Source organism: Zalophus californianus, chromosome 8 (genome assembly GCF_009762305.2).
Source record: "Zalophus californianus isolate mZalCal1 chromosome 8, mZalCal1.pri.v2, whole genome shotgun sequence".
In the NCBI taxonomy this organism is placed as follows: domain Eukaryota; kingdom Metazoa; phylum Chordata; class Mammalia; order Carnivora; family Otariidae; genus Zalophus; species Zalophus californianus.
In genome coordinates this window covers 8,428,609-8,455,161 of record NC_045602.1, presented here as the reverse complement: position 1 = coordinate 8,455,161, position 26,553 = coordinate 8,428,609, and the positions used below count along the sequence as shown (strand labels likewise).

Genomic DNA, 26,553 nt, shown 5'->3' with positions numbered 1-26,553 from the left:
AAAAAAGTTATCCTCCCTGGAGACAAAGAGGGTTAAGGGGTGGGGAGCGGAGGAGGCAAGGGATGAGTGAAGCCTGGAAAGGGGCTCGTTAGAGGCCAGGGAGGGAAAGAGAGAATAAAGACCCTTAAAATAAGAAGAACCGAACACCGGACTCTACGGGAGGGGAGAAGGGCTGAACGCCAAGCTCGGGGTGGGGGGGATCTGAGCGCCACGGAGAAAGGAGAGGTTGGCCCGCCCCGCCCCCAGCAAGTCCCTCCTTCCGCCGCTCGCCCCGCCCCCAATAAAAAAATCAAACCGGGAACCTCTACCCGGCCACCTTCCATTGGCTATGCGAATGAGCGAAGCCCTCCAGGACCAATGAGCCGCGGCCACGGCTTAGAGAGCGCCTTCCGGCCGGTCCCCGCCGCTCCGCCCGGCGCCTGCCTCACCGGCTGAGGGCGGGACGTGGGGCGGCGGGGGCGCGGCGCGCGGAGCTCAGGCGACGGCGGGACTACACGGTGGCCCGGGCGCTCGGCATGGCTCGCCTGGTGCTGGGTAGGCGCCGGCCTCCTCGTCTCGGGGGGCCGCCCGGGAGTTCCCGGCGGGGCGGGGCGGGCGTGCGGCCTTGGCCGGAGCTGGGGTGCGGGGTGGGGGGTGGGGGGTGGGGGGTGGCGGGCCGGGGGTGGCGGGCCCGGCCGGCCCGGGGGTGCGGGGCCCTGCCGGATTCGGGGCACGTGCGGAGGGGAGCCACGGCGGCGGGGCTCCCGCAGCCCACCCGGGGGAGCGTGGCGCGGCGGGGACGGGGAGCCTCGAGGCTGGGCCCGAACCCAGGGCGGAGGGGCGACGGCCGCGGGCCGAGCGGGGGCCAAGGCCGGGAGCTGCGAGGGAGCCGCGCGGAGTACCTTGATTCCTGGCGGAGGTTGAGGCCGCGGGCGACCTGAGAGGGTCAGGGTCAGTGCTCCCTTGTTCTGGGCCCGCTGTCCTCACGCCGGCGTGCGTGCGGCACAGCCACGAGCTCGTCACCTGTTCTATGGAATCCCCACTAATGAGAAGAACTGAAATATCAAAAACCCAGCCCTGGAATCAGACCGAAGAGTTGCCTGAGATAGGGAACGGTGCCTTCCAAAAGCGCTTTAAATGTGTTTGAACTTTCAAAAACTAAATGGAACGCAGACTTCCATGAATTACGTAAATGTCTGTTTTAGAAACTACAGTCAGTGAGGTTGAGGATGATCCCGTCTCTTTTCTGGCTCCCCTCGGTCCCACCCAGCCCGGGCGCTCTTACCGACGTTACTGGAACGCTCTGGGTCCAGACCAGAGCCCCAGCCCGCACCCGCATTTACTAGCTGTGTGAGCGGGAGCCAGTTACTTAACCACTCTGGGCTAGTACTCCCACTCTGAGTTGTTGTCAGGATGCACGAGTCCATAGAGGTCTCAGGAGGGTAAGCGAGATATAAATATTTGCTGTACGACTGCAGAGAGTGAACATAGAGGAGGGGAAAAGATTGCAGTGTCTGTTTAGTTTGCTTCGGGTGAATTCAGACTCGGCTCTGAAAGTCTGTGATTCTGTCAATTAACTCATTATTTGAATACATGTAGTCAACCATTTTTTGGGAGCCCTCTTGGTTTCTAGAGGACTGCTTTGGGATCATGTACTCTTGCTAGCAGGTGTGGGACAGAGATGTTGCTGATGTGGATTTGTAACATCCTTAACTACTCTGGAAGAATAACGGGGAGCCACAGATGGCAAAACCATCTGCTCACATAGATTCTAGACACTCGGATGTTCCAGTTTCCCATGGGTGCTCATTATCAGTGAGTGGAACTGCGATGTGAATTTCAGAAACAGGACATTATTGATGGAGATTGACCTACTTTATCATCTTAAATGGCCCCGGGGTTTTTTGTTTTCTTGAGGGTTTTCATAGGGGGTAGTTACTGGCTCCTTTCGTTTATACATCTTTTCATCTGTTTTCCTGAGTATTTAATTTCTTTCTAGCCCTACTAGGTCATACTGCCTTTTAAGGAATTTAGGTCTCAAATCTTTATTATCAAGACATTTCCATTGGAGAGCCATTTATAAGAAAGGGGAGGCTCTTGTGAGAATTAGGCAAAATTTACAGACAAATAACTCCAGCAACGTTACTAGGAAAAGAAAAAAAAGCCCAAGTCCATGTTATTCTGATGTCATGACCATCTTTGTATGGAAAGGAAGCACATTCCTGAGGTAAAAAATCATGGTCCATCCCTTGGGCGACTCCAGCCTGCTTGTAACAGCCTGCTGTCCCTGATTGACAGGAGAAGGGAAAAAAAAAACAATTCTGCCACAATCTACCTAATGACCCTCCTTGGGATTATATTAATGCAGTCTCCAGGCCTTTGGTTAAAAATTTGGATTGCATAACCATGTTCTATCTCTTTATAATGATGTGGCCTTAGGCAAGTTACCCTTTCTGTGGCTCCCATTTCCTGGTCTAAAAATGGGTATGATGATACATACCACATAGGGTTCTTAAAATGAGTTAATCTATCTTAGTTGTTTAGACAGTACCTGGTATGTAGTGTCATTTAAGCATTATTCATAGTTAATATGTCAGTTTCTGGAGAGTAGTTGGACAGATACATATATCAAAATATTAGCTATTCCCCCATCCTCCCTGTAAGATCATCTCTTAAGGAAATATTTATATTTATTTGAGGGGAAGGAAAGTATAACAATTTTTAGCATTAGTCTGTTAGTGACAGATTGGAAATAAATTCTGTCAGGGGTGGATTGGCAACATGATAATGGCTATATAGGGGGTGAGGGTGCTAAGGAATCCATAATTATATAGAAAATGTCTGTAACTCATTCTGAGGGAAAAAAGGTTACAGAAAGGAATGTATATAGTAAGATCACATGCATATAAATGTAATAAAGTTTAGACCTCTGAATTGCATAGAGATATCAGTAAGAATATTCACCAAAATATTGCCCATTCTAGTGGAACTGTTGATGGGTTTTCTTTTGCATTTTCAGAAATTCCACAGTGAGCTCAATGTATTGAACAAGTATCAATTCATGTTGATTTTATAAAAAATGATAAAATTTAGAAAGTAGAACTCCATGGAGGATTTTCCAGGACCAGTCTTAAGTTCTAAGTGTGTTCTGAATTAGGACTCTGTCTTCTTGGCTTCTTAATTTACTTTATTAAATATGTCAAACTCCACTTAACCTTCCCTGCAGCAACAAAAAGATTATTGCGCAGCACAATCCAGTAGAGATAAGAATGCAAACTTTATATCTAATCTTAAATATTCTAGTAGCCTCGTTTAAAAAGGTAAAAAGAAATAGGTGAAATTAATTTTAATATCTGTTTCCCCAGTGTATATAAAATATCATTTTAGCATGTCATCAATATCAGAAATACTAACAAGATGCTTTTCCCCCTACCAAGTCCTCGAACCTTCGTGCGCTTTTTATACTGTTAGTACGTGTTGGGGCAGCCGCATGTGGCGAGAGGCTGCCATGTCGGACAGCAGCAGTCATTGGGAGAGCCCCATTCTGGATGCCTGATCGCCACCCGCATGCACCCTTTCTCACCTCTCGGGGTGGACAAGGAGGTCATACTGTCCCCGGCTCCCCCATCACTGACTCTGGTTCCCTCCCCTAACTCCAGGCATTCTGTTTCATTATTCCTCCACTTTAGCCTCTCCTGCTCCCCGTATTTTTTCCCTTCATGCTCAGATCACTCTCATCTTTAAAAAGAAACCTTCCTTCTACCCCACATTTGCTTGCCCTCTTGTGCTCTTTATAATAAGACTTGTTTTAAAGAGTTATCCGTTGTTTTCATCAACTTGTTCCCTCTTACTCTCTCCAGTCTTTTGCAGGTTGGCTGCTGCTTATTTTCACTACTCCACCACAACCGTCCTGGGCCCCAGGGATCGCTCATTAAATCCAGCAGTTAGTTTTCGGTCTCCTATTTGATCTCCCAATGGCGTGTCTTACTGTTGCCCTTTCCATCTTTCCCTGGGTTTGGGTGACACCACTCTCCCACGCTGAGAGCCAGAAAACTCTCTAGAAAGCAAATCTGGTCATACCCCCTGCATTATAAAATTTATGTCACCCTTAGGTCCACAGTTTTATTTTCCTAAGTTCCTACAACATTAGCTGTATCTATAATTCGGATGCCATGTTTTTTTTGTTTGTTTGTTTTTTGGTCTCCGTGCCCAGTGTGGGGCTTGAACTCACATCCCTGAGGTTGAAAGTTGCATGCTTTGCTCTGCTGACTGAGCCAGCCAGGCACCCCCTCAGATGCAGTATTCTTGAACAATATAATGACATTGTTTATTCATGCCCATGACCTACTGAACCATTTTATCCTGAGCACTAAAAAGACAACAGTGGTTTAATGGGAAAAACTTGGAAATAGAAGTCAGAGACCACAGATGGGCCACTGGATGTGCCTTTGTTTTCTTATTTACAAAAGAGGGCTTATTCCTGCTCTCTGGTTAGTAATGCTGTGGAAAACCAAGTGGTCTAATGTATTTGAGAGTGATCTCAAAATTGAAAGTGCTATGTAAGTAGAAGGTGGAAGATGTAGCAACAGAACAGTTAACATTGGTGTACATGCCTTCCAGAAGAAATTTACCAGTGGGTTATTCAAAGAAGCTCCATTTGGAATCTTCCAAATTCTATCTACAAGATGGCATATGCACACACTGCCTTAGAGGACGGGTCAGTTTCGCAGTTTGTTACATCAGTAGATGAAAGAAATTATATGATCATATTCATAGATGCTAAAAAGAAAGTAACAGGAATTTCTCTAATACCATAAAGTTTTATGTTGCAACCCAAAAGCCAGCAGATGAGAAAATATTAAAGTCAAGAACAGTCCATTATTAAGTATTGTTCTGGAGGTATTAGATGCAATGTAACTGGAAAACAAAGAAGTCCTATATATATTTAAAAGGAGGAGGTGGAATTTTGATAGTACTACCAATTCAGAAAACAAAAATATTCATAAATCAGAACTTGTTTTCCTATATAATTGTTAAAAATTACATTTCAGTTCGTAGAGTAGCCAAGAAAAATGCACTTGGTCCACAGTGTGGTTAAACTGCTATTTTTTTAAAAGATTTTATTTATTTATTTATTTATTTATTTGAGAGGGAGAGAGAGAGAGAGAAACAGTATGAGAGGGGAGAGGGTCAGAGGGAGAAGCAGGCTCCCCGCTGAGCCGGGAGCCCGATGTGGGACTCGATTCCAGGACTCCGGGATCATGACCTGAGCCAAAGGCAGTCGCTTAACCAACTGAGCCACCCAGGTGCCCCTAAACTGTGCTATTAATAATACGACAAGAGGGGGGCCTGGGTGGCTCAGTCGTTAAACGTCTGCCTTTGGCTCAGGTCATGGTGCCAGGGTCCTGGGATCAAGCCCTGCATCGGGCTCACTGCTCGGCAGGAAGCCTGCTTCTGCCTCTCCCACTCCCCCTGCTTGTGTTCCTGCTCTTGCTATCTCTCTGTAAATAAATAAATAAAAATCTTTTTTAAAAAAGAAAATAATACCACAGGACTCCATCCTCGCTTTATAACATGTACATGAAAATTCTTTGTAAGCTCATCCAACAGCATTGTAAGTGCCTACTGATTGCCATGAATAGTGTTAGCAGAAATGAAAGTATTTATAAAAGCAATTATTGCCCTTGACAGAGTCCCAGTTTAGTGGAGGAAACAAGTGATTTTTTTCCTTCAAAAGAAAGTAATAAAGGTAGTGTTCTAATATTGCAACTGCATAACACAAAAAATAAATGCTGTGTAGATTGCCCAGGGTCACAGGGTAGCCTGCCAACATTTCAGTGTCCTCACCCATTAAATGGCCGTAGTAGTAGTACCTCACAAGGTGATTGTAAAGAATGAAGATGTTCATGCATAAGCACAAAGCAAGAAATCTTTTCCCAGTTGCAGCTCAAGAGGTGAGAGTGTGGCCTCTGTGTCCTTGCTGTGCCCTGCACCAGGGGGAGTGAGATTCCAGGGGCTACAAGAGCAGCATGTGGCCAGGGATTCAAAGGGCCCTGACCCGGGAGGACACTGGGCAATTGAAGAAGACTCCCGTTGCCAAGTTTGCTGCCAGAGCATGAACCCTTTTGCTCATGCTGTGCTTTGTGTCATTACTGCAGGTCTGATGAGCTGCACCTTCTTCCTGGCAGCGAATGGTCTCTATTCCTCCAGCGATGATGTGATTGAACTAACTCCATCAAATTTCAACCGAGAAGTTATTCAAAGTGCTAGCTTGTGGCTTGTAGAATTCTATGCTCCATGGTAAGTGTAAAGCCATGTTGTGGGTTATTTATGGTACTTTATAAAATTAGAGAAAATATTATATGGACGTATGATTTTATTCAGTCATCTAGTTTATCTAGTTTACTGCTTGTTTAAAAGAAGTAGAGAGGGAAGTGGGAGACTCCCCAAAGTGGTGTGAGTTAAAGGCCATGGAGATCAAGTCCACTGAAAAAGAATGGTTGGAGTAGCTGATTGCTGCAAAAAGGAAGAAAATCATTCTTAGAATTTTAAGAAGGTATATCTCAATGATGAGGTGAGTAGGATCTTGATGGAAGGGAAACTTACTTATGCTGAAAGAATATTGGGCACAGGAAAGGGAAGAACTAGTGATTGATTCCATTCTGTGTCTTGGAGAGAGTTGCTTCCAGAAGTATGTCATTAAAAACTGGTTTAATTTTAAAATTCTTCTCTTGCCTTACATGCATTGCTGGAAAAAAACAAACAAACAAAAAAACCCCAAAAACCCTTGTGGGGTAAAGATGCAATTATCATTGAAATTAATGGTGCACAATTAGAGTCAAAATACAATATTGCACTAATTGTTGATATAGTTAAGCATATAACACAAACAAAACAAAAACCCAACAAATAGAGAAGTGTAGAGACAGATGAATGGAAACTGCAAAATGTGCACAAGGCTGTTACTTCTGTAATCTAGCAGGCCAGGCCGAGGGTACCCTGAGGAGACCTGAGCCCCAGCCAGCTGTGTCCTGCAAATGACCTCAGGAAGTACTTTTAGATGTGAGCTGCACCCCCTACGCTCACGTAGGAGTAGTAAATGAAATTCTTACAGATTCTTTTACCTGAGTGGGTGCATTTTAGGATAGGCCTAATGAAAGGTTTTCCTGTATTGGTTTAATTTTTTCCTTTGCAAGACCATGAAACTGAATTTTGGAAACTCATTACCAGTCCTCATGGACTATGTCACTTAATGTTCAGTGTAGCAAATTAAGGTAAAACCCTCTACTTGTATGTTGCCACATTGTGAATACTATTCATCTGAGTGCCTTTATTATTATTTTTTTTAAAGCTTCTCTTTTTGTTAAATCCAAGTGAGCATTCTATATGGGTTAGTTCATTCGTATTAGTAAATGCACAAATAGTAATTGTACAGATTGTTCTATTGTTGAATGCCTTTGTATGCAATTTTTACAAGTTAGATTTTTTTTTTATCATTTATGGTAATTGACATTGTTTTAGGGAGCTACGATATAAAGAGAATATACCTCATTCCAAAACTAAACCGAAGAGCATCATTGAGAAGGCTGGATCCGGACCCTGTAGTTAACGGTTACTGTTCCATGGCAGTTTTGCTTCCTAATGTTCTGGAGAACAGGAGGTCTCATTAGAGCAGGTGTTTTTCCCCTTTTCTTGTGTTTGGACTTGGCAGCTTGGTGAAGGCTTTGAATTCTTTCCAGAATAAAGATTTTCCTTTTCTCTGTGTAAAATAAAGCATATAGGGTTGCAGAGGGAACCTAAAATATCGAAATAACATTGTCAAAATACTAAAATAAATCTTGATGTGGTTATCTAGTACTTGTTCACTGGGACAGTAAATACCAAGATCTAGCAGCAGCCCTAACACCTAGATGCCATAATCGTGAAGTAGTGATGAGCATAAACGAGTTTGGAAGAGAAGTGTAGGAGCTGTGGTAGTGATCTAAGAGTAGCTGTGAGTTTTTGTTTGTGACAGTTGGTGTGTTGTGAATGTTCATCATTGAAGGAAAGCCTTCGTTTCCATTGCAAGTTAGCAAAATAGAGGTGTTCCTCTCCCCCCCCCCCCCGCCATCAAAAGTTCCTGGAGCCCCTGGATTTTTATCCACCAACACCTTCAGGGTCTGTGGACCGCAGGTGAGGAACACTTGGGTTAGAGGTGTGCTATATTTAGATTTACGTGGCATTTTGATCTGTCTTTACTATGCTTCATGTAGAAATTGAAGGGAATATACACTCTGATAATTTCTGATTTGAGTCCTTTCATAGTATAAACCCAAATTAAAGAGGCACAAAGTCCTATAAAATTTTGACTCCTGGACTTCTAAGTAGGAGCGTGTGGACAGCAAAAGATACTAGATAGAAGTATGTAGAAGCAGCATTCCGGGACATTTCCCAGAAGATCCTAACTTTTAAAATATCGGATTAAGCTTAGGCCCCTGTGGAAGGTGCTAATATATAGTGATTAAAAACATGGGACCTGGAGTCACAGACCTATCCAGCAGCTCTGTCACGGACGACTGTGTGATAGTGGACAGGTTTCTTCTCCACCTCTGTCTCCTCATCCTTAAGATGAAGATAACAAGGCCTGTCTTCAGTGTTGTGCCAATGAAATGAAATCCTGTACGAAGGGCCCCTCATGGTCCTGGCACATGGCATTTGCTCATTAGGTCCTTAGAAGCCTAGTTAGGAGACTTTACTCTGTTTTTTAAAAAAAGAAAAAAACAAACAAACAAAAAAAACTAATCACCTATGGGTAAACTGGTTATGGTATCTTCATACAATGGATGTTATTCAACCATGAAAATGAACAGTATAACGTCTGCAACCTCGATAAGTGGTATAAACGTAACAGGTTTGTGTATATATAACTTTTTTTTTTTTAAAGATTTTATTTATTTGACAGAACAAGCACAAGCAGGGGGAGCAGCAGGCAGAGGGGGAGAGAGAGGAGCAGGCTCCCCCTGAGCAGGGAGCCCGATGCGGGACTCGATCCCAAGACCCTGAGATCATGACTGAGCTGAAGGCAGACGCTAAACCAACTGAGCCACCCAGGTGCCCTGGTGGAGTATTTTTGAATTGGGGATCAAAGACATTAATTGTTGCCTTGTGTTTTCATCTCCTAAAAGGTGTGGCCACTGCCAGAGGTTGACACCAGAATGGAAGAAAGTAGCAACTGCATTAAAAGTAAGTTTCTAAGATGTCCACATTCACCTGTGAATGTATAAATAAGTGTGCAACTGGGCTTAATGTAGGATAGGAAGTTGATTTGCATATTAAGCTCAGAACCCTTGGTCTGGTGCCAGAATGATGTAGGGAGCAAAGGGATAATATACATTTAATTTTTACATTGTCTATTTTTGTTAACTCAGTTTTCCGGATTAGTGACATAATTACTCTTCGTCATGGTAATTCTGGGAACTGCAGAGTTCCCTCTAAGGCTGACTTACAGTTCACCCGTCATTCCGTGTAGTAATGATTTTCTAGGCAAGAGCCTTCATTAATTCTGTTTATCAACCTAACCCTGCCCTTTATTATCTTGTCCCTGAGTCTACAAGAATCAAATGATGGGTTTTTGTGGAGTCTGCTCCAGTTGAAAGAAAAATAGATAATACTTTTATGTTTTCACAGGATGTTGTAAAAGTTGGTGCGGTTGACGCAGATAAACATCAGTCTCTAGGAGGTCAATATGGCGTTCAGGGATTTCCTACCATTAAGATTTTTGGCTCCAACAAAAACAGACCAGAAGATTATCAGGGTAAGGACTTTTCCTAACTATTCCATTCCCCTGGTTAGAATTTTAATTTGAGCAGGTAGGTAAAAATTAGGAGGAAGGGCCCGTTTGTTTTTGTAAATAAAGCTTTTCAGAACACAGTCACACCTGTTTACATATTGTCTGTAGTTGCTTTCCCACTAAAATGGCAGCATCGAGTAGCTGCAACTGATAGAAAGGCCCGCCCAGCTGAAAATAATTGCTGTTTGGCACTTCACAAAGAGTTCGCCAACTCTTGGTCTAGAGTGAGAAAACCCTCTCTTTCTTGCTAGTACATTTCTTAATCTGGTATATTTCCAGGTAGATTGGAGGAAGGGGCGCTGGTTCAGAGGGTGAAGGCATCTAGAGTTAGAGAAGGAACAGAAGGCCGTGTTATGTGCAGGGCTTCCCTTCTGTGTTAGGAAGTGTCGGCCAAGGCCACAGAACGACACAATTCAAACATATTCTGCATGTTGCTGTACTATATTTTCTTTCTAATGTCAGGTCCGAAAGGGTTCTCAGACGTTTTTCTCTCTTCCTTGACAGTTTGATAAACTATTTAAAAAAAAAAAAAAAAAATACGAAATTTTCCAAAGAGACTTTATTAGAGTTTTGCCTTTAAACTCTGAAGATAGGGGCGCCTGGGTGGCTCAGTTGGTTAAGCGACTGCCTTCGGCTCAGGTCATGATCCTGGAGTCCCGGGATCGAGTCCCGCATCGGGCTCCCTGCTCAGCGGGGAGTCTGCTTCTCCCTCTGACCCTCTTCCCTCTCGTGTTCTCTCTCTCATTCTCTCTCTCTCTCTCTCTCTCAAATAAATAAATAAGATCTTTAAAAAAAATAAATAAACTCTGAAGATAGCCTCATGGCCTGTATTATCTGCACACTTCCGAGTCAGTTAATAGCCCCCTGATTTTTTCTTGAGTATATAGTTTTTGGTTAAATTTCCAAAGGCTGTTATCATTAGTGAGTTTCATTTACAGGGTTTATTACTTCTTAGATTAGGATTAAATTCAGCTAGAGAACCTAAAAAAAGCCCAAGATAACTGTTGTTAAGCAAGGTAGAAAAAAGAGGCCTGGATTGCTTTCCAGTTACTTGGCTTCAGGCATTTCATATTCTACTTTGTCCACATTTTTTTTTCTCTCCATTATCATAGAAATAGTTCCTTCTGTTTTTCTCAATTGGTTATTTGTATTTAGAAGTGTTCTCTGCTTTCTTAACCAAATAAGTTTCTTATTTATCTGTGTACATGTTGCATGTTCGGTAAATGTTTGTGAGTTACTCTCATTTGTAGATGGTATTAATAGGTGAGCAGGAGGATATTCTTGTTCACGCTAATAACCTAAAACTCAAGAAGGGGATTTGGTCTTCCCAGTGAAAAGTCTAGTGCAAAATGCATTGTAGGGAGAACTTGGCCCTGTGTTAAATACACGTGTGTACTGTTGGGTATGTTCAGACATCCGATAAAGCTGACAGATTTAGGAAGTGTCCTTCAGGCACACAGCTCACCGCCATCCGTCCATCTGATTGTCCTTTGTATTCCTCTAGGTGGCAGAACTGGTGAAGCCATCGTAGATGCTGCCCTCAGTGCCCTGCGCCAGCTCGTCAAGGACCGCCTTGGGGGAAAGGGTGGCGGATATAGTTCTGGAAAGCAAGTAAGGCTGTATAAAGTTCATTTTTAATGTGTGTGATGATTCTGATGCCAAAATGTGGACTACTTGTAGAGGATAGTTTGTTTTTTTAAGTCATTACTACTATTGTAGATAGTGAACTTTCAGTTAAAAAAATAATACAAGGTTAGATCTGCTGATGCCAGAGGGAGTCAGCCACCCATCCTGTTGATTTGGCCTCCTCAGAAGTCACTAGTCCCAGGGCAACTTGCCACAACTGTAGGCCAAGATCCAGGCCACAAATGGGCTTCCTCGGCCCAGTGCTAAAATGGAAGAGTTTGAGCTGTAAACAGAGAAAGAGCTCCAGGCCAGGGGAGCCGGGCTCTGGGATCCTCTGGCCTTTGTAGTTCTAAAGTGGAGAGAGAACGAGACCAGAGGGGCTTTGGGCAAAGAGGGATAAAATTGAGTGATCTCTTGGCCTATATCTGGCAGTCAGCCTGAAATCCTGGAAAATTCTATATAAATGGACAGGGAAGAAGAGAAAGAAGTTCTTGTTCCGTGGATTGGTATTTTTAGATGCTCACGTATGAGATGTGATGTTTAACCATGATGTACTTCCATTCTTGTGAAGAGGCATTAAATTCTTACAGACATAGATAAAATGGCCCTTGACTCTTAAAGAGACCAGTAAAACTAGCTTCCTTACACAGACTGAGAACTTACCCAGAGATTCCACGCTCTTGCCTTTTATTTCAAACTTTGACATTTAGTGGGCACAGTTGTCTCCCCTATCTCCATGGCTTTTGGCCCAGGCACCAGAAAGCAGTAAACAGAACTGACTGCCTCTGAGCTTTGGTACTCAAGAAAATTCACTGGGGACACCTGGCTGGCCCAGTCGGAGGAGCGTGCGACTCTTGATCTCGGGGTTGTGAGTTTGAGCCCCATGTTGGGTATAGAGAGGACTTAAATAAATAAAACTTAAAAAAAAAAATCTTTGAAAAAAAGGATTAAATGTTCTATTTAGCTCTCTTGACTGGTAGGGATCTTATCTATGGAAGGGTAGCAACTGTGGTACGTTTAACATCCTGGGATGAATGAGCAGTTGTGCCCAGTCTGAATTAGAGTAGTGTTGCTGGGTGGTTCTGTGAGCCATGTGGGGTTTCTCTTAACAAAATAGCAGATGATATTATACTGTAGGGATTGGTAATTGATAGTAAACGCTGCTTAACATGCAAAAATACTATTAAGGAGTGTCCCCAATCTGAGTAAAATAGTTTTTACTTGAAAGAAAAGCTCCAAACTTTGTTAAGATGTGGGTGAGATTGTTAAATCTATCTAGAACAGGAATAGTGTGCTTTCTGGCTGTGGGTAGTTTAATATTTAATGTCACCCGTGACAGGGTAGGAGTGAAAGTTCAAGCAAGAAGGATGTGATTGAGCTGACGGACGACAGCTTCGATAAGAATGTCCTTGATAGTGACGATGTTTGGATGGTTGAATTCTATGCTCCTTGGTGTGGACACTGCAAAAAGTAAGTGCTTTCTACCATGTTCTTCGAGTCACAGTGCTTCAGTATAGTCACCTCGTTTGTTTTGAAGAAGCTGACCCAGACCCAGGTAATCACTGAGATCTCCAGAAAAACTCTGGATTCTAAATGATTGTTACATGTTGGCATGAGAGTCAAGAGTATCTTCTGTCGTGTTTTCAGAGATGAGCAGGGAGCCAGCATCCCGATTTGGGGAGGGCAGTCACAAAGGCCCACAAAGGGAAGGGAAAGTTGGAAGGGTGGTATCACTTGTGCCCACCCCCCTGCCCCAACACACACACACAAAACGTGTGTCCAGATCTCACTGGACTGGGCAGAAATACACACATCAGCTTAAGTATTTATGCCGAGAGTTAAAATATACTTTTAAAGTGCAAATATTTTTCTATAGCCTTGAGCCAGAATGGGCTGCTGCAGCTACAGAGGTGAAAGAGCAAACGAAGGGAAAAGTGAAGCTTGCAGCCGTGGATGCCACAGTTAACCAGCTTCTAGCCAGCCGATATGAGGTGAGTGTGTCTGTAAGGCTCATTTCTTTGAGAAATACACCGTATTTTCAACTATTACTTCATCCAGTATTTTAAGCCTCCCTGTGTGGTAGGAGGGGAGATGTTTGGCCATTTGTAATGCAACTGAATTACTTGATTGTTAAAACTATTAAGTCTTCAACGCAAGACTTTTTTTTTTTTTTTTAATCCAGTATCTCACTATTTCTGCTGTGTGCTTAATGTGAATCTTCAGCTTGCCCAGGCTTTTACAAGTTACTCATTGCTTTTGAACTTGGTCCGTTTGTTCTAGAGCAGATATGTTGTATTAAGTATAAATGCAAGGTTTGAATAAGACTTGGCTGTGCCTGGTAGGCAGATTGTTAAAACCGCCTGATTAACAGATCTTTGTGTCTCATCCCTGATCACTGATGCAGGCTGGGGATATTGTTATGTTAAATTACCTACAAGGTACTTTCAGAATGCATAAGGTTATTTTATTTCTTATTAAATGTTAATTTGATTCTGTCTTGTCTTTTTAATAGATTAGGGGATTTCCTACAATCAAGATATTTCAGAAGGGAGAGTCTCCTGTGGATTATGATGGGGGGCGGACACGATCTGACATTGTCTCCCGGGCCCTGGATTTGTTTTCTGAGAATGCCCCCCCCCCGGAGCTGCTGGAGGTAAACCGCTTCCATCGCCACAGATAAGCACTCATCCAGGCTGACGGCAGGGGCACTAATGCGGCAGTGACACTCGTTTTGCCCTTTCAGATGCGCTCTTTCCCTTTTAAAGCGTTCTCTCGAAGGTGTTCTTGTACTTCCCGGTGGGGAAAACCTGTCTGATAAATTGCTGCTTTTCATAACTTTCAGTACTAAAATAATTACAGTCTGAGGACAGGTGTACCAAGCTGCTTAAAAACAGAATGCACCCGGTCACGCTGCCCTCGTTCTCTAAGTAATAGCTGTTATTTGCGGAGAAGCGTGGGACAGGCATCGTGCTGGTGCTTTTACGTCTGTTTCTCTCGGTTCTCACATGAATGCCTAGAGGTAAATACTGCTTTTATCTCCATTTTACATGAGGAAACGGAGGCCCAGAGAGCCTCAAGTGCTCATAAATACATAATATGTATATATCTGTCTAGCTAAACAAGTAAGTGTCAGAGCCAGGCCACACCCACACCCTTTGTCATTTCAGAGACCGTGGTGGGGCGGGGGGGGGGGGTATGTGTGGTGTGTGTGCGCGCGCTGATGCTTCGCTGGCCCCCCGGACGGAGGGAGGGAGGGGTGTGGGTGTGTGTGTGCGTGCACGCGCCGACGCCTCTCTGGCCCCCCTGAGGGAGGGCTTTGGGAGCAGTCGCAGAAGTCCCGCACAGAGCAGAGCTGTCGCTGGTGCCGCATGGCAAACAAGGCCGTCGTATTCCGGAGGAGTCGCTCGGTCTCATGAACTGCTCTGCTCTTGAGTGAATGTGACGATGCCAAGTGTGTGTTCTCAAGCTGAGTTTTGGGTTCTGTGTCAGTGGCCTTCCACCCACCCCCTGTCTTCCGGGCCCGCAGATCATCAGTGAGGACGTCGCCAAGAAGACGTGTGAGGAGCGCCAGCTCTGTGTCGTGGCTGTGCTGCCGCACATTCTGGACACCGGTACGCCGGACAGAGGCTCCCCTGCTCTCCCTGCGCGGCTCTCCCTGCCCGGCTCTCCCTGCCCTGCGGGTCTTTCTCGCTGATGAGTGTGGCAGACGCCTTTATCTTTACCTTGAAAACACTCTCTTTAAATTAGGAGCTGCTGGCAGAAATTCTTACTTAGACGTTCTTCTGAAGTTGGCAGACAAATACAAAAAGAAAATGTGGGGGTAAGTTACGATCTCGGTATGACTTGGCTGGGAGAGCGTCCTGCTCCTCAAGTTTCTGCTTCCCACTGTGTTCTCTGTAGAATGTGTCCCTGTTTCTCTTTGGCATTTTTTTAAGTTTAGGAGGTAAATAACTACCATCTAGAAGGAAAGGAATGCAGGTCTCTGATAGAATTCTAAGACACTCATCTGTGCCACGGTGTACATTTTTCTCATAGCAGTCATTTTAAATGGTGGTTGGGGTCCCAGCTAGCAAGCAAAACCTGAGTCACCTCACTGGACTCCGGCACAGCTTTGGAGGCCAGACAAAGAAAGAGAAGTAGAGGGGTGTTTGCTTACCCTTTTCCAAGTGCGGGCTGATACGGCAGATTTTTCAGACAAAGTATGTCTGCCTCCTGTTGAACCTTTTGCTTCTCCTCCTCAATATCTCTTGCTGTCCCGCCTCCCTCCTGCCCCTGCTGTCCCTTTTGGGACAGGTGACCCTGCACCGCCTGCCTGAGTTCAGCACAGGGTTGTGTGCCTACAGAACAGCGCCTTCTGGCACCCGTTATTCCTCACTGTTGTAGCAGTTGAGTAAGGAAATGCAGCTGAGCATGTTCGTCGGTATTGAATAATGACATACCAGTAAGTTTTACAAAGAAGTTATGATGCTTCTAGAGAGCTTGCATAATCCCGCAAATGTTATTAGTAGGATTTCAGGTAATAAAGACAGAAAATTTACCAGGTTTAGTGGACAGTACTTCAGGGGCTGGGAGGAAAATTTTGTAGATCGGGGGTACTTCTGGAGGTATGGTTTAGGGAATATAAGAGAGGAACTGTAGTTAAGAGCACATCTAGAATACGTTGTTTTTGTAAACTTTCTTTTTATTTCTACATCCATTTCATTCCAGAAAATATTGGGAGTGTAATCTTTTTTTTAAAACCCGCTATAATTAGATTTCAGCTAATTTCAAAGGGATCTTTACCCTAAAAACCAGCCTGTTTCTCTAGGTGGCTGTGGACCGAAGCTGGAGCCCAGTCGGAACTTGAAAACGCGTTGGGGATTGGAGGGTTTGGGTACCCTGCCATGGCGGCCATTAATGCACGCAAGATGAAATTTGCTCTTCTAAAAGGTTCTTTCAGCGAGCAAGGCATTAATGAGTTTCTCAGGTAATTTCTTGCTTTCTTGAGTTGTTTTTGTTTTGTGGCTTAGTTCTGTGGTGATGTGGGTTCAAAACTAGGCTTACATAGACCAAGCAGTCGATGGAATTATTTTGCATTTGGAATTCTGGAGAATTAGATGTTTGAGTTCTAAATCATCTTCCTGTAAGAGCTATGTTCTCTTTTCTGCGGAAGGATTCTGTAGAGTGATGGCCACCTTGCCATCTTGTGCCATTGGCATTGAGCTCTTCCTGATTCTCATAGAAATATCACATGGGCTAGAAGGAGCCCTTTCTCACCCATTCCCACCCTAGCACGCTTGGTGCCCCTGACCTCAGGTAGTACCCCGTCGATTTCTGGCCATTAGCTCTAGAAGATTATTATGTGAAAACGAGCGTACTTCTGAAGTGACTGCAGCGATGTGCAAACAACACTAAGGGTTCCCAAACCCAATGTTGTACAGAGCTCTCTGTCCTGCTCTTCAGCTCATCCTAAAATTGACTTAATCACCTTCCAGCCAAATGCAAGGCATTGACACTGCACTGTTTTGGTTAATGCCTCTTCCTCATAACTGACTATCACAAAGGTGAACCTCTTCGACCCAGACCTTGTCTCCCTTCAGTACTGTAGAGCTGAGAATAAGCTCTTGGTAGTTGATTAACACATATTTTGTAGGTTTTATGTATCATATACTGTATTCCTACAATGAAGTAAGCCCCAGAAAAGAAACTGTAATTAAGACAATCAGAGAAAATACATTACATTACTGTAGTGTAAAAAAAAATCTGTGTAAATGGACTTGTACAGTTCAGCCCGTGTTGTTCCGGGGTCAGCTATACTTAGAAGTATGTCATCCTTTTTCAACAGCTGATTCCAGTGTCAGAAACCATAGGAAATGTATGACGGTAATAATTACATAACAAGATGGAGCCTTTGGACTCAGTTATTGGAAACAACAGGGTCTAACCTCAGCTTTGAGTTTATTCACATTTCTTTTCAACTGGTTTTCCTTTTCTGGTTTGTCGTTTGTTTAGTACAGAGGAGGTGAATAGTTCATGGAACTGTCTGGGTTGCACCCGTGTTCTACATCACATTTGATAGTTATTGTGTACTTAATTTGTATTTTAGCAAAATAAGTTTTTCTTAATAATTGGTGATAACTGGTTTTATCTGATGCCAAGACCCAAGTAATTTCACGCCTGGTTGCATTGCTGTCCTCGCTTGAAAAGATGATATACTGTTCAGGAGCAAGAGGTGAGAAATGCCTCTGCAGGAACCTATAGGCACGTCGTCATATTTATTTATTTATTTATTTATTTGTGTGTTTTGTTTGTTTGTTTGTTTGTTTGTTTTTACGTCGTCATTTTTAAAACATGGTTTCTTCATCCGGTTGTGCTTGCTTTGGTCCTTTGCGCCCCAGGGAGCTCTCATTCGGGCGGGGCTCCACGGCACCTGTAGGAGGCGGGGCCTTCCCTGCCATCAGCGCCAGAGAGCCTTGGGACGGCAAGGACGGCGTGGTGAGTCCCCGGGGCGCGTGGGGGGCCGTGTGCCGGCGGGACTTGTCACCGAGGTGCTCGTCCGGCCTCTCCGTATTCTCCCTGTCCCTGGGCATCTTTGCCGTTTGTAAGCCCGGTCCTCTCCACCAGACGTCAGCCTTAGCATGCTGTCAGAAACGGGCCCTGGGTATTCTTGACAGAGACGATGAGATAAATTTCAGTAATGAGGTTTCTTTCCTGATTATCACCCCGAAACTGTTTAACCTGGAATTCACTTACTGTGTGTCTGCAAGACACAAAATTATAGCTTTGAAATGAGCATTTATTCTAGTACACTTCTGCCCCTTCTTCCTCAGAAGGACAAGCTAAATGGCTGTTGGTGTTAAAGGGGTGGTAATTTGTTGAATTCGTACTTCACCCAAGTTCTCAGCTTTTCCAGCTATGAAATAATAGGCAGTGTTAAAAGCAGGAGGTGGGTTAGGGAGGAACGAGCTCTGTAATCTGGGGCATCTCTAGAAATGACTGCTCCGTGGTGAGCCCGTGTGCTCTGAGCCCCTCACCCTGCCTCCCCCCCCCCCCCAGCCCCTGAGGGGCCTCACGTTGGCTTCGTTTTCCAGCTTCCCGTGGAAGACGACATTGACCTCAGTGACGTGGAGCTGGATGATTTGGAAAGAGATGAGCTGTGAGAGGCTTGGCACAGACTTGAGTTTTCTTTTCTTGGGAGCAAATTTCCCCAGCAGTGAAGGAACATTCTTCACGATCAGATGAGTCTACCAGTGGCCTTTTTAACCAAGAAGTAGCACTTGATTGGTCATGTGAAAACACTGCAACAGTGAACTTTGCATCTCAAGAAAACAATGAAAAATTCTATGAATTGTTGTAGCCAGTGAAATTGGGTTGTATTCTATCGGGTAATATTTGGAGAAAAACTGATGGGCTGTTGACGTATTTTTCCCTCCCTCTGACTGCTGCTTGAATGTTCTTGGAAGCTGTTTCTTACATATTGTTTTTTAATGTGATTCTTTCATTCGAATATTAATGGCTTTTTTCCATTAAAAAAATAAAATATTTTGGACAATGCCAATAAATGTATGAAATTAGTGTCCACATCATAAAAATCAGAATCCTATGTTTAGCCAGTAAATTAATATAATGAAGGGATGACCCTGATGTCTTCCCTCCCTATAAACCTGTGATCCAGAGGACACCATCTGGAGGCTTGCCACAACACAGATCTCACATGCGTCCTGCGAGGCCAAGTTCCAGCTGCGAGATGTGACCTGTACAGTGAGTTCAGAGAAAGGGTGAAAAGCAATGGGCAGTCAGTTGAGAACTGCCTTTCATGCCCCCCGGATTTTGTCTTTGGGCCATCCCCAGTGACCTTTAGGAAATACGGCTGATTATACTGTTAGCTCAGGATTTAACGTGCTTCCTCCGCCCTCACGAGATGGCCGTTAAGACCCGAAATACGGCAGCAGGTTACCGACTCCCAGGTGGGCCCTGTTTATGTAAAGTGCAGTTTGAATTATGTTAGAATACAAGAGACAATTCAGAGGATTGAGCATTTCTTTATTGTAACTTAAAAAAAATAAATACAACTGTACCTAACTTTTGTGAGCAATTTCTCTCAAAATCTAAATTCTGTAGGGTTCTCTGGCTAAGGGAAAGAGGTGTCTGTAGGAGTCTGCGTGACCAGGAGAGCACAGTGGTGCCATTTCATCTCCCTAGTCGAGAAGACTGAGGTCGATGTGGAAGTAGACATAAGGAAAATAGTCTTGGTTGTTGAGCTGCAGGCCAGGGATCTCCACAGATGCCTGCAAAAAGAAGACGTCGTATGGGCGCTCTAAATGCAGAAACCAGTTTGCTGCCATCTTTATAATTTTCGAAGAGGCTCTCTAGGCTCTGACTGCATTTTCTGCCCTGCACAGTGCACCCCCACCACACAGACACACACACACGCGGCCTCTTCCCTGTTAGGCTTGCACATTTGTGAAACGTAGATCTTCTTAACAATCTGGCAATTTCCATTTTCGGAAAGTGCCTCCCACGTGGAGAGGCTGACGGCCGTGCAGAGACCCAGCTATTTCTGTCTGGATTCTCTACCTACATCCAGTATACTTGCAGCTGCTACTTGATCCAGATGTCTGAAGACGGAGTTCAGAACCTCCCTTAAACGTTTGGTGGATGACTTCTTATGAGGCTGGAGGAGCACCGCCTGGAAATTCACCGGTAGTCCGTACCTTCCCAGACAGACAAAACGTGCGAATGAACAAAACATTACTTACGATGCAGATGTGGGTAAAATAACCCTGACAAGAAACAGAGAAGTTCTAGTAAGAAAAAGGCCTCGGTCAACATAGCTTAAGAAAATGAAACTCAGTTGAACGGAATGTCTAGGGTCAGAGGTTAGACTAATTGGATTTTTCTGGATAGGAACATCTCTAGTAGAACACGTTAACATTGGTCATGTGAAAACACTGCAACAGTGAACTTTGCATCTCAAGAAAACAAAAATTCTATGAATTGTTGTAGCCAGTGAAACTGGGGTGCATTCTGTCAGGTAATATTTTGAGGAAAACTGATGGGCTGTTGGATTTTTCCCTCCCTCTGACTGCCGCTTCAATGTTAACACCCATTTCTGGCCGTTAATGGCGCAGTGTCTGCTAAAATACCAAGGCCTGTTGCATCTGCAGGAGAAGGACCTGTGAAGGAGGCTGCTTGTAACCACGTGTGTACTGCTTTCACTATAAATCAAGCCTACGACCTGCTTAGTGCTGTGCCTCTGGAGGACTCTGGGCGAGCAGAACCCCGATTTCAGAGCCCCACCAAAATAGTCTTTCCAAGAGGCAAGTGCCAGAGAAGCTGGCTGGTGCTGACAGGGATGGCAGCACGTGGGCTAGCTCACGGTTGGGGGGGCGGGGGGGAGATGGCCAGCCGATGGCTTGTCTATCCTTTGTTCCCCTTGCCATCAAAGCTCTGGTATTTCCTGGGGAAGATGGGCAGAGGGGCTGTCGCCATCTTTACCTGAACGAGCAGCTTCCCTCCGGAATCCCTACCCCACCTCCCAGTGCTTTCCACATCCTCGACTTCACCCAGACCATTCCCTCCATCTACGGGCCACAGTGCGGGGGACCTGGACACTAAGGGCGGGCATTCCAGCTCCCGGGCCATCACTGCCATCCCTGCCATCCCTGCCTTGTCCTCCGACTCGGTCATTCCACCGCAGTCCTTGCCCAGCTGCTCTGGGAGACGGTTTACCCTCCCTCACGAGGATCCCTGTGTTGAGAGCTCTCCTGCCTTTCCCAGCCTGGGAGCTGCTTCAGGCCAGAGACATGGGTCCGTTCTGTCCCTGATCCTGGAGAGCCACAGGCCCTCCTTCAATGCTTCGTTAAATGCTGGCTGAATGCTCCTCACCCCCCTCATCAAGGCTCCAGGCCCTTGGCCTCTTAGCCCACTCTGGAATTCAGGGCTTTTCACATTCTTCCCAGACCCTTCCAGTGCTTTGCCTGCGAACCCCCACTCTGGATCAATTTAAAGGAATGCCTTCTCTGTTGTGCTCAGAACATGCCTTCCAGGAACGGCTGAGTCTGTTCTCATTCTCAAGGCTGCCCCCCATGGCGCTCCCTCTTGGATCGCTCAGTAGAGGACCCTCCTCCTCCCTGATCGCTGAGGTCACCTGGTGGAGAGCCCTCACCTGCAGCCCCCATACCGAGACCACTGTAGCCACCCCACCCCCACCCCCCGGGCTCCAAGTGGCGTCAGGCTTTCTCAACTACTGCCCCCTTCCTTTAACGTATCACCATTGTGCCCTGCCTAAAATAAACTTCCTTGGCTCCTCCCTAAGGCTCTCATTCCAAACCTGAGAGAGTATCCAGTGTCCTGTGTCACCCAATCATCCTTCGGCCATCATACTCAGGCTTGTCCCACCAATGACCTCATGGCCCATTTGCAGGGACACATAAATCCTTAGGCTTCCACTCCTTGACTCGTCAGCCACTCCCTCCTCCTGCCTCGGATTTCCTCATGGGCTTTTCTGCCTCCACCCCTCTTATGTTGGAGGTCCCCCAAGGCGCCCCTTCAGTACATTCCCTCTATACGACTCTCTCTAAATGAATGCACCCGCAGAGCCACCATTAGGACTCCCTAATGTCTGTTCCCCACTAACATCTCTCCCTGGAGCCCGACAAACCAGCTAGCTACCTGGCCAGCTCCGCTCTCATCCCAGATGACTGAAGCCCCTGGTTCCCTTCACCCAGAAGGTGAACTAGCACTTCCTCAGCTGAGGGTGGGGTCCACTTCACTTTGGTTTTATTGAGTCCACCAACATTTAGCATCCACTCTTTGTCCAGCTCTGGGCTGAGTGGCAGAGGTAGCGAGCAAGTCGGCCATAGCCCCCACATAGGCGGGAAGAACAAATCAGCTTGGCAAGGAGGAAGGCAGCACCAAGTGCCAACCGGGGGTCAAAGGAACAGGCAAGCAGGTGAACTTCGTCTGTTTGCACTAACAAACTTGCTGGTTAACCTGTTCTCTTGGACTATGATCTCTCCATACAATAGAATATGGAAAAGCCATTAAAAAGGATCAGGTAGCTCCACACACACTGGTAAGAATTGAAAGCAGATGAAAAAAGCAAGCTGCAGAACATTAAGGATAAATGGGGCAAGAAGAGTCTCGAAACCATTAACTGTGATTATCTGTGGGCAGGGGGACTGTGAGGAACTTCCTCCACAGTACGTATTTCTGAACTTTAGTTTTTTAGTTTTTTTTTTAAACAGTGTTCGTATATTACAACTGTATTCAGGAAAAATACAGATACAGTAAGAAAAAGTCCTACATTCATAGTCTTGTAAAGAATTACTTCTACAGGGGCGCCTGGGTGGCTCAGTTAAGTGTCTGCCTTTGATTCGGGGCCTGATCCTAGGATGCTGGGATTGAGCCCCATGTCAGGCTCCCTGCTCTCTCCCCCTCTGACTGCCACCTCCCCCCTGCTTGTGCCGTCCATCAAATAAATAAATAAAATCTTTTAAAAAAACAAAGAATTATTTCTACATACACTTTTAGGGGAAACAGTTTTATCCAGCTTAAGATATCAAGGACATCTATCTCTACCTCTCTCGAGCAAATGGGCATCCACACTATTGGGCCCGAGAACCACTGATTTTTGAGGCAAGCAGGTCAGTCTGGGACCCGTCGACACTACGCACAGCTGGAACCCTCCAGGGTAGCGTGAGTACACCCTGCAGCACAGGGCCACACTCCATGCCATTCCAGGCCTCTGAGACGGGTGGGGGAGGGTGAGGAGCCACGGTGAGATCTGATCTGTGTCTGGACAAAACCACACCTGGCAGCCACCATATTGTGTTTGGACAAAACCGCACCTGGCAGCCACCAGTTTGTGTGAACAAAACCACACTGGCAGCCATGTGGAGGATGAGAGCCTGTTGGCAACAGCTGGGCCAGCAAGGCGGGAGACGGAGGCGAGAGAGAAAGCGGAGGCGGGATGGATGGCCCGTCCAGGGCGCTGTGGGGGCGCAGGGAGTGGGGGAGGCAAGCGGGGATGAGGGAGCAGAGCGTCCGAGCCCCGAGGTTTGGGGCCTGGGGTCAGGAAGGACGTGAGGCCAGGTTGGGAGGGAAGAGGAGCCAGATGTGTCTGGCGAGCGGCAGGACTTGGGAGATGCAAGAAGCACAGGCAGAGAAAGGAAAGCAGGAACGGGCCTCCAGGGGGGGGGGCCGCTGTGCAGACAGGGGAAGGGGCCGGGGAGAGCACTCCGGAGGCTCGGAGGGCCAGGGAAGCACCGGAGCCTGCGGGCCAGAGCAGGCCAAGAAGCAGGGGTGGAAGCTTCCGGAAAAAGTGTGTCCAGCCAGCCGTGTGCGGTGCTACCAAGATCTGCCCCCAGAGCTCATGACACGGGGCATCTTCAAAACAGAAAAGCAGGCTTCAAAAAATATTTCCTGTATAATTCCATTTTCGTAAAAATTTAGTAAAAAATAGGCATATCTGTAAACTAGAAAAAAAAGCAAAACACAAAGGAACAAAAACTCCTGGAGGGGTTCACGCCCACGTGTTAGCCAGCAGCGCTCTCTCCCGGTGTTAAAAAGTACAGATGATTTTTACTCACTGTTGGTGCTTATTTACAGTTTCCTAATTCTCCACAGCAAACCCCTTTCACTTTTGTTAAAAAACAAGGCAAAACCTCTGTCATTAGTTCGCTCTCTGGTTTAGGTTTTAGTGTTTGTGTTGCCTTAGGCCTCAGCGGTCAAGGACAGTGCTGGTATTTCTTCCAGGAGTCGCACAGCAGAACCTGCTGGAGAGGGCAGGACCCCTACCCCAGGTCCGGCAGGAAACGGATGCAGAGCACAGGACCGCAGGCCCGCCAGGCTGAGCGAAGGCTTGGGGGACTCCGGAAATCCTAAGCATGTCGCCAAGAGCCAGGAGCAGCACGGGGACAGGGCAGGAGGGCCTGGGCCCAGAGGAGGGGGCTGGACGGGGCAGGCGGCGGTCCCGGGGGGGTCCCCAGAGCTGACTGCTCCCCGCCCCCAAGCAGGGCAGCGCGGGCTGGGCACGGCCGCCACGCACCTGAGCACGGACTCCACAAACACCCTCAGCGCCTTGATGTGGATCCAGGCAATGAAGGCTTCGCTGAAGTTCACCTTGAGCCAGCGCAGCAGCGGGCCCTACGGAGACAGGAGAGCGGGTGATGCCTGCTGGCAGCCCCGCCTGACACCAGGCCAAGGACGACACGGCTTTTGACAGAGCAAGCCTTGCGCGGAGACATGGCCTGCGGCCAGCGGAAGCAGCGAGTCGGTTGGCCCAGGCCCAGGCGAGGCCCAGGCCCACGTCCTCCAGGGCGCCTGGGGCCCGGCAAGCTCAGCGGGCCAGCCACCTGGCACATGCGCGGGGCCACCAGAGCCCAGGCTGCAGGGGGCGGGGGGGGCGGCGGCTCGGCAGCCCCTGACCTCAGGGCCGTGGGCAGACAGCGGACAGGCTTCCCTCTGACACCGTGCTGCCAGGGAGCCCAACTTTGAGGAACGCATCGCCGCCCCCCCCCCCCGCCCCCGCCGTTCTAGCATCATTCCCCCAGCTGCCGCTTCCAGGGGGCTCCGCCGAGCCCACCTCACAAGGCCACAACCCCTCGGGGCCGCAGCAGCTGTCACGAATGCTGGTGTGGCCGGTCCTCGGGGGGTCCGGGAGTCCTACAGCAAGGGCTCTGAGCTCCCACCGACACCTCCAACTGCCCGCAAGGGTCAGGGGTGGGTCCAGCCAGGGCAGCCCAGGGGGAGGGGGGTGGGGGAGAGCCGAGCTGCCCGACTGCCACCACCCAGCAGGGCCTGCCCCCGTCACCAGCTGCAGCCACCCCCACGCAGGGCAGAGGCACCCTGGCCAACAAGCACCATCCACTGCCGGGGCGCAGGGGTGCAGCTCCAAAGACGCCCTCCAGGTGAGGAGGGAGGCAGGATTCTGGCTCCTTGATTTAAGCCCTCGAAAGCCACACTGCGTACCAGAAAACGCAAGGCGCTGTTTTCTCAGAGGATGCCTGCGCTGGCGAGGACATGCGAGCGGGGGAGCCCCAGGGCTGCGGGGTGCTGCTTACCTCTCCCTCGCCCTCACTCTCTCTCTCTCTGTCCGTCTGCCCCGCAGCGGGCCTAGCGGGGTTACCTAGCGGGGTTACCTTAACCTTGTGGTCCGGGAAGGTGGATGATCCCTTTTTAAGAGCAACACAGGAAGTTTGCTAAAGGCACAGAAATGATTTATTAATCTCTCAGCAAACAGGCATCACAAAAACAGAAATAACTCGCATCGCCGGAAAAGCGCGTGAAGGCGAGCTGGGAATGCCGGCCCGCCCTCCGGACTCACGTGCTGCCTGCACTGGAGATGGGATGGGGGGGGTGGTTCAGGTGTCCGGGTCCCCTAACTGCAGCGACAGGGCCGGCCGCCGACAGCGGGGTCAGCTCCCGCATCCCTCCCCCTGCCTGGCCTCGGTCCGCACCTCCCCTGCACGGGCAGACGGGACAGGGACCGTCCCCAGGAGGCAGCTGTTCGCGGAAACAGCTCTCCCCGCGGGGTGCGGCTCCACTCCGTCCGGCCACGGGAGCCCCGCGGCACCCATGGAAGCTACGTACAGAGAATGAGCCAGGCACGCTGGTAGGACCTACCACCCTTTATCCTCCTCTTCTGCAGACGGGGAGAAAGCACAGGAAAATCCCACCCTGTGCTCTCCAAGGGAGCCGACACCCCAGGACCTAGCCTGTCCCCTCGGGGAGACGAGGACCAAAGACGGTGCAGGATGCTGGTCACAGCCACCGCCCCACAAGCTAAAGGGGAAAGAGGTGCCTCAGAAGCCAGGGCAGGGCTGCCCCCGGCTGCCCCCCCGCCCGGTGGCTGCCCCCCGCTCAGTGGCACACGGCCTGAGCTTCGCAAGGAGCTAAATGGTTCCCAGTTCGTGTCTCCTCTGGAGCTGCACTTCCCCTCCACAGAGACCCTGGAAGGGCTCCCGGGGCAGCGCTGGGGTGCAGAAGCCTACACCTCGTAAGGAAGTGGCAGGTGGCAACCTGAGCCCCAGGCGGCAGCTGTCCAGCTCTTGTGTGTCACCTGGATCCTCAGGGGGTCTGTACCAGCGCCAAGGCCAGTGCCAAAGACACGACCTGACCACCTGTCCTGCAGCCAG

At 47.5% G+C, this 26,553-nt stretch overlaps 2 protein-coding genes and 1 long non-coding RNA gene across 14 annotated transcripts in view; 1 reads left to right on the top strand and 2 right to left on the bottom strand.

Annotated features, from left to right (window-relative positions):
* Positions 1-5,157, bottom strand: part of LOC113937002 — a 28,842-nt gene extending 23,685 nt beyond the window's left edge. Inside the window, exon 1 of the long non-coding RNA XR_003524447.2 lies at positions 882-5,157. This is a non-coding gene — a long non-coding RNA (uncharacterized LOC113937002). The remainder of the gene's footprint in view (positions 1-881) is intronic.
* PDIA6 (protein disulfide isomerase family A member 6) lies at positions 402-18,971 on the top strand. Its single transcript, XM_027620612.1, has 13 exons — positions 402-534; positions 6,138-6,279; positions 9,144-9,201; positions 9,646-9,772; positions 11,313-11,419; positions 12,774-12,904; positions 13,311-13,425; positions 13,947-14,087; positions 14,961-15,045; positions 15,182-15,254; positions 16,242-16,400; positions 17,812-17,908; positions 18,505-18,971. The coding sequence occupies exons 1-13, from the start codon at positions 516-518 to the stop codon at positions 18,571-18,573; spliced, it is 1,323 nt and encodes a 440-aa protein (XP_027476413.1). The 5' UTR covers positions 402-515; the 3' UTR covers positions 18,574-18,971.
* A 157-nt stretch (positions 18,972-19,128) lies between these two features.
* ATP6V1C2 (ATPase H+ transporting V1 subunit C2) overlaps positions 19,129-26,553 on the bottom strand; it is a 52,863-nt gene continuing 45,438 nt past the window's right edge. For 8 of the 12 annotated variants that reach the window (XM_027620613.1, XM_027620615.1, XM_027620614.1 and 5 more), the window contains 4 exons: positions 25,480-25,617; positions 24,465-24,562; positions 19,995-20,127; positions 19,129-19,701 (listed from right to left, as the gene is read on the bottom strand). In XM_027620613.1, the coding sequence (XP_027476414.1) occupies positions 19,612-19,701; positions 19,995-20,127; positions 24,465-24,562; positions 25,480-25,617 (459 nt within the window). In that variant the 3' untranslated portion in view covers positions 19,129-19,611. Of the gene's footprint in view, positions 19,702-19,994; positions 20,128-24,464; positions 24,563-25,001; positions 25,618-26,553 lie in introns of those variants that run through there. The other 4 variants (XM_027620618.1, XM_027620620.1, XM_027620616.1 and 1 more) reach the window with 3 other exon arrangements.

Bases quoted from the DNA above. Each gene is read 5' to 3' on its own strand.
- PDIA6 (XM_027620612.1), top strand. The intron at 11,420-12,773 runs GTAAGGCTGTAT...CACCCGTGACAG, and splicing joins GATATAGTTCTGGAAAGCAA to GGTAGGAGTGAAAGTTCAAG. The intron at 14,088-14,960 runs GTAAACCGCTTC...CCGGGCCCGCAG, and splicing joins CCCCCCCGGAGCTGCTGGAG to ATCATCAGTGAGGACGTCGC.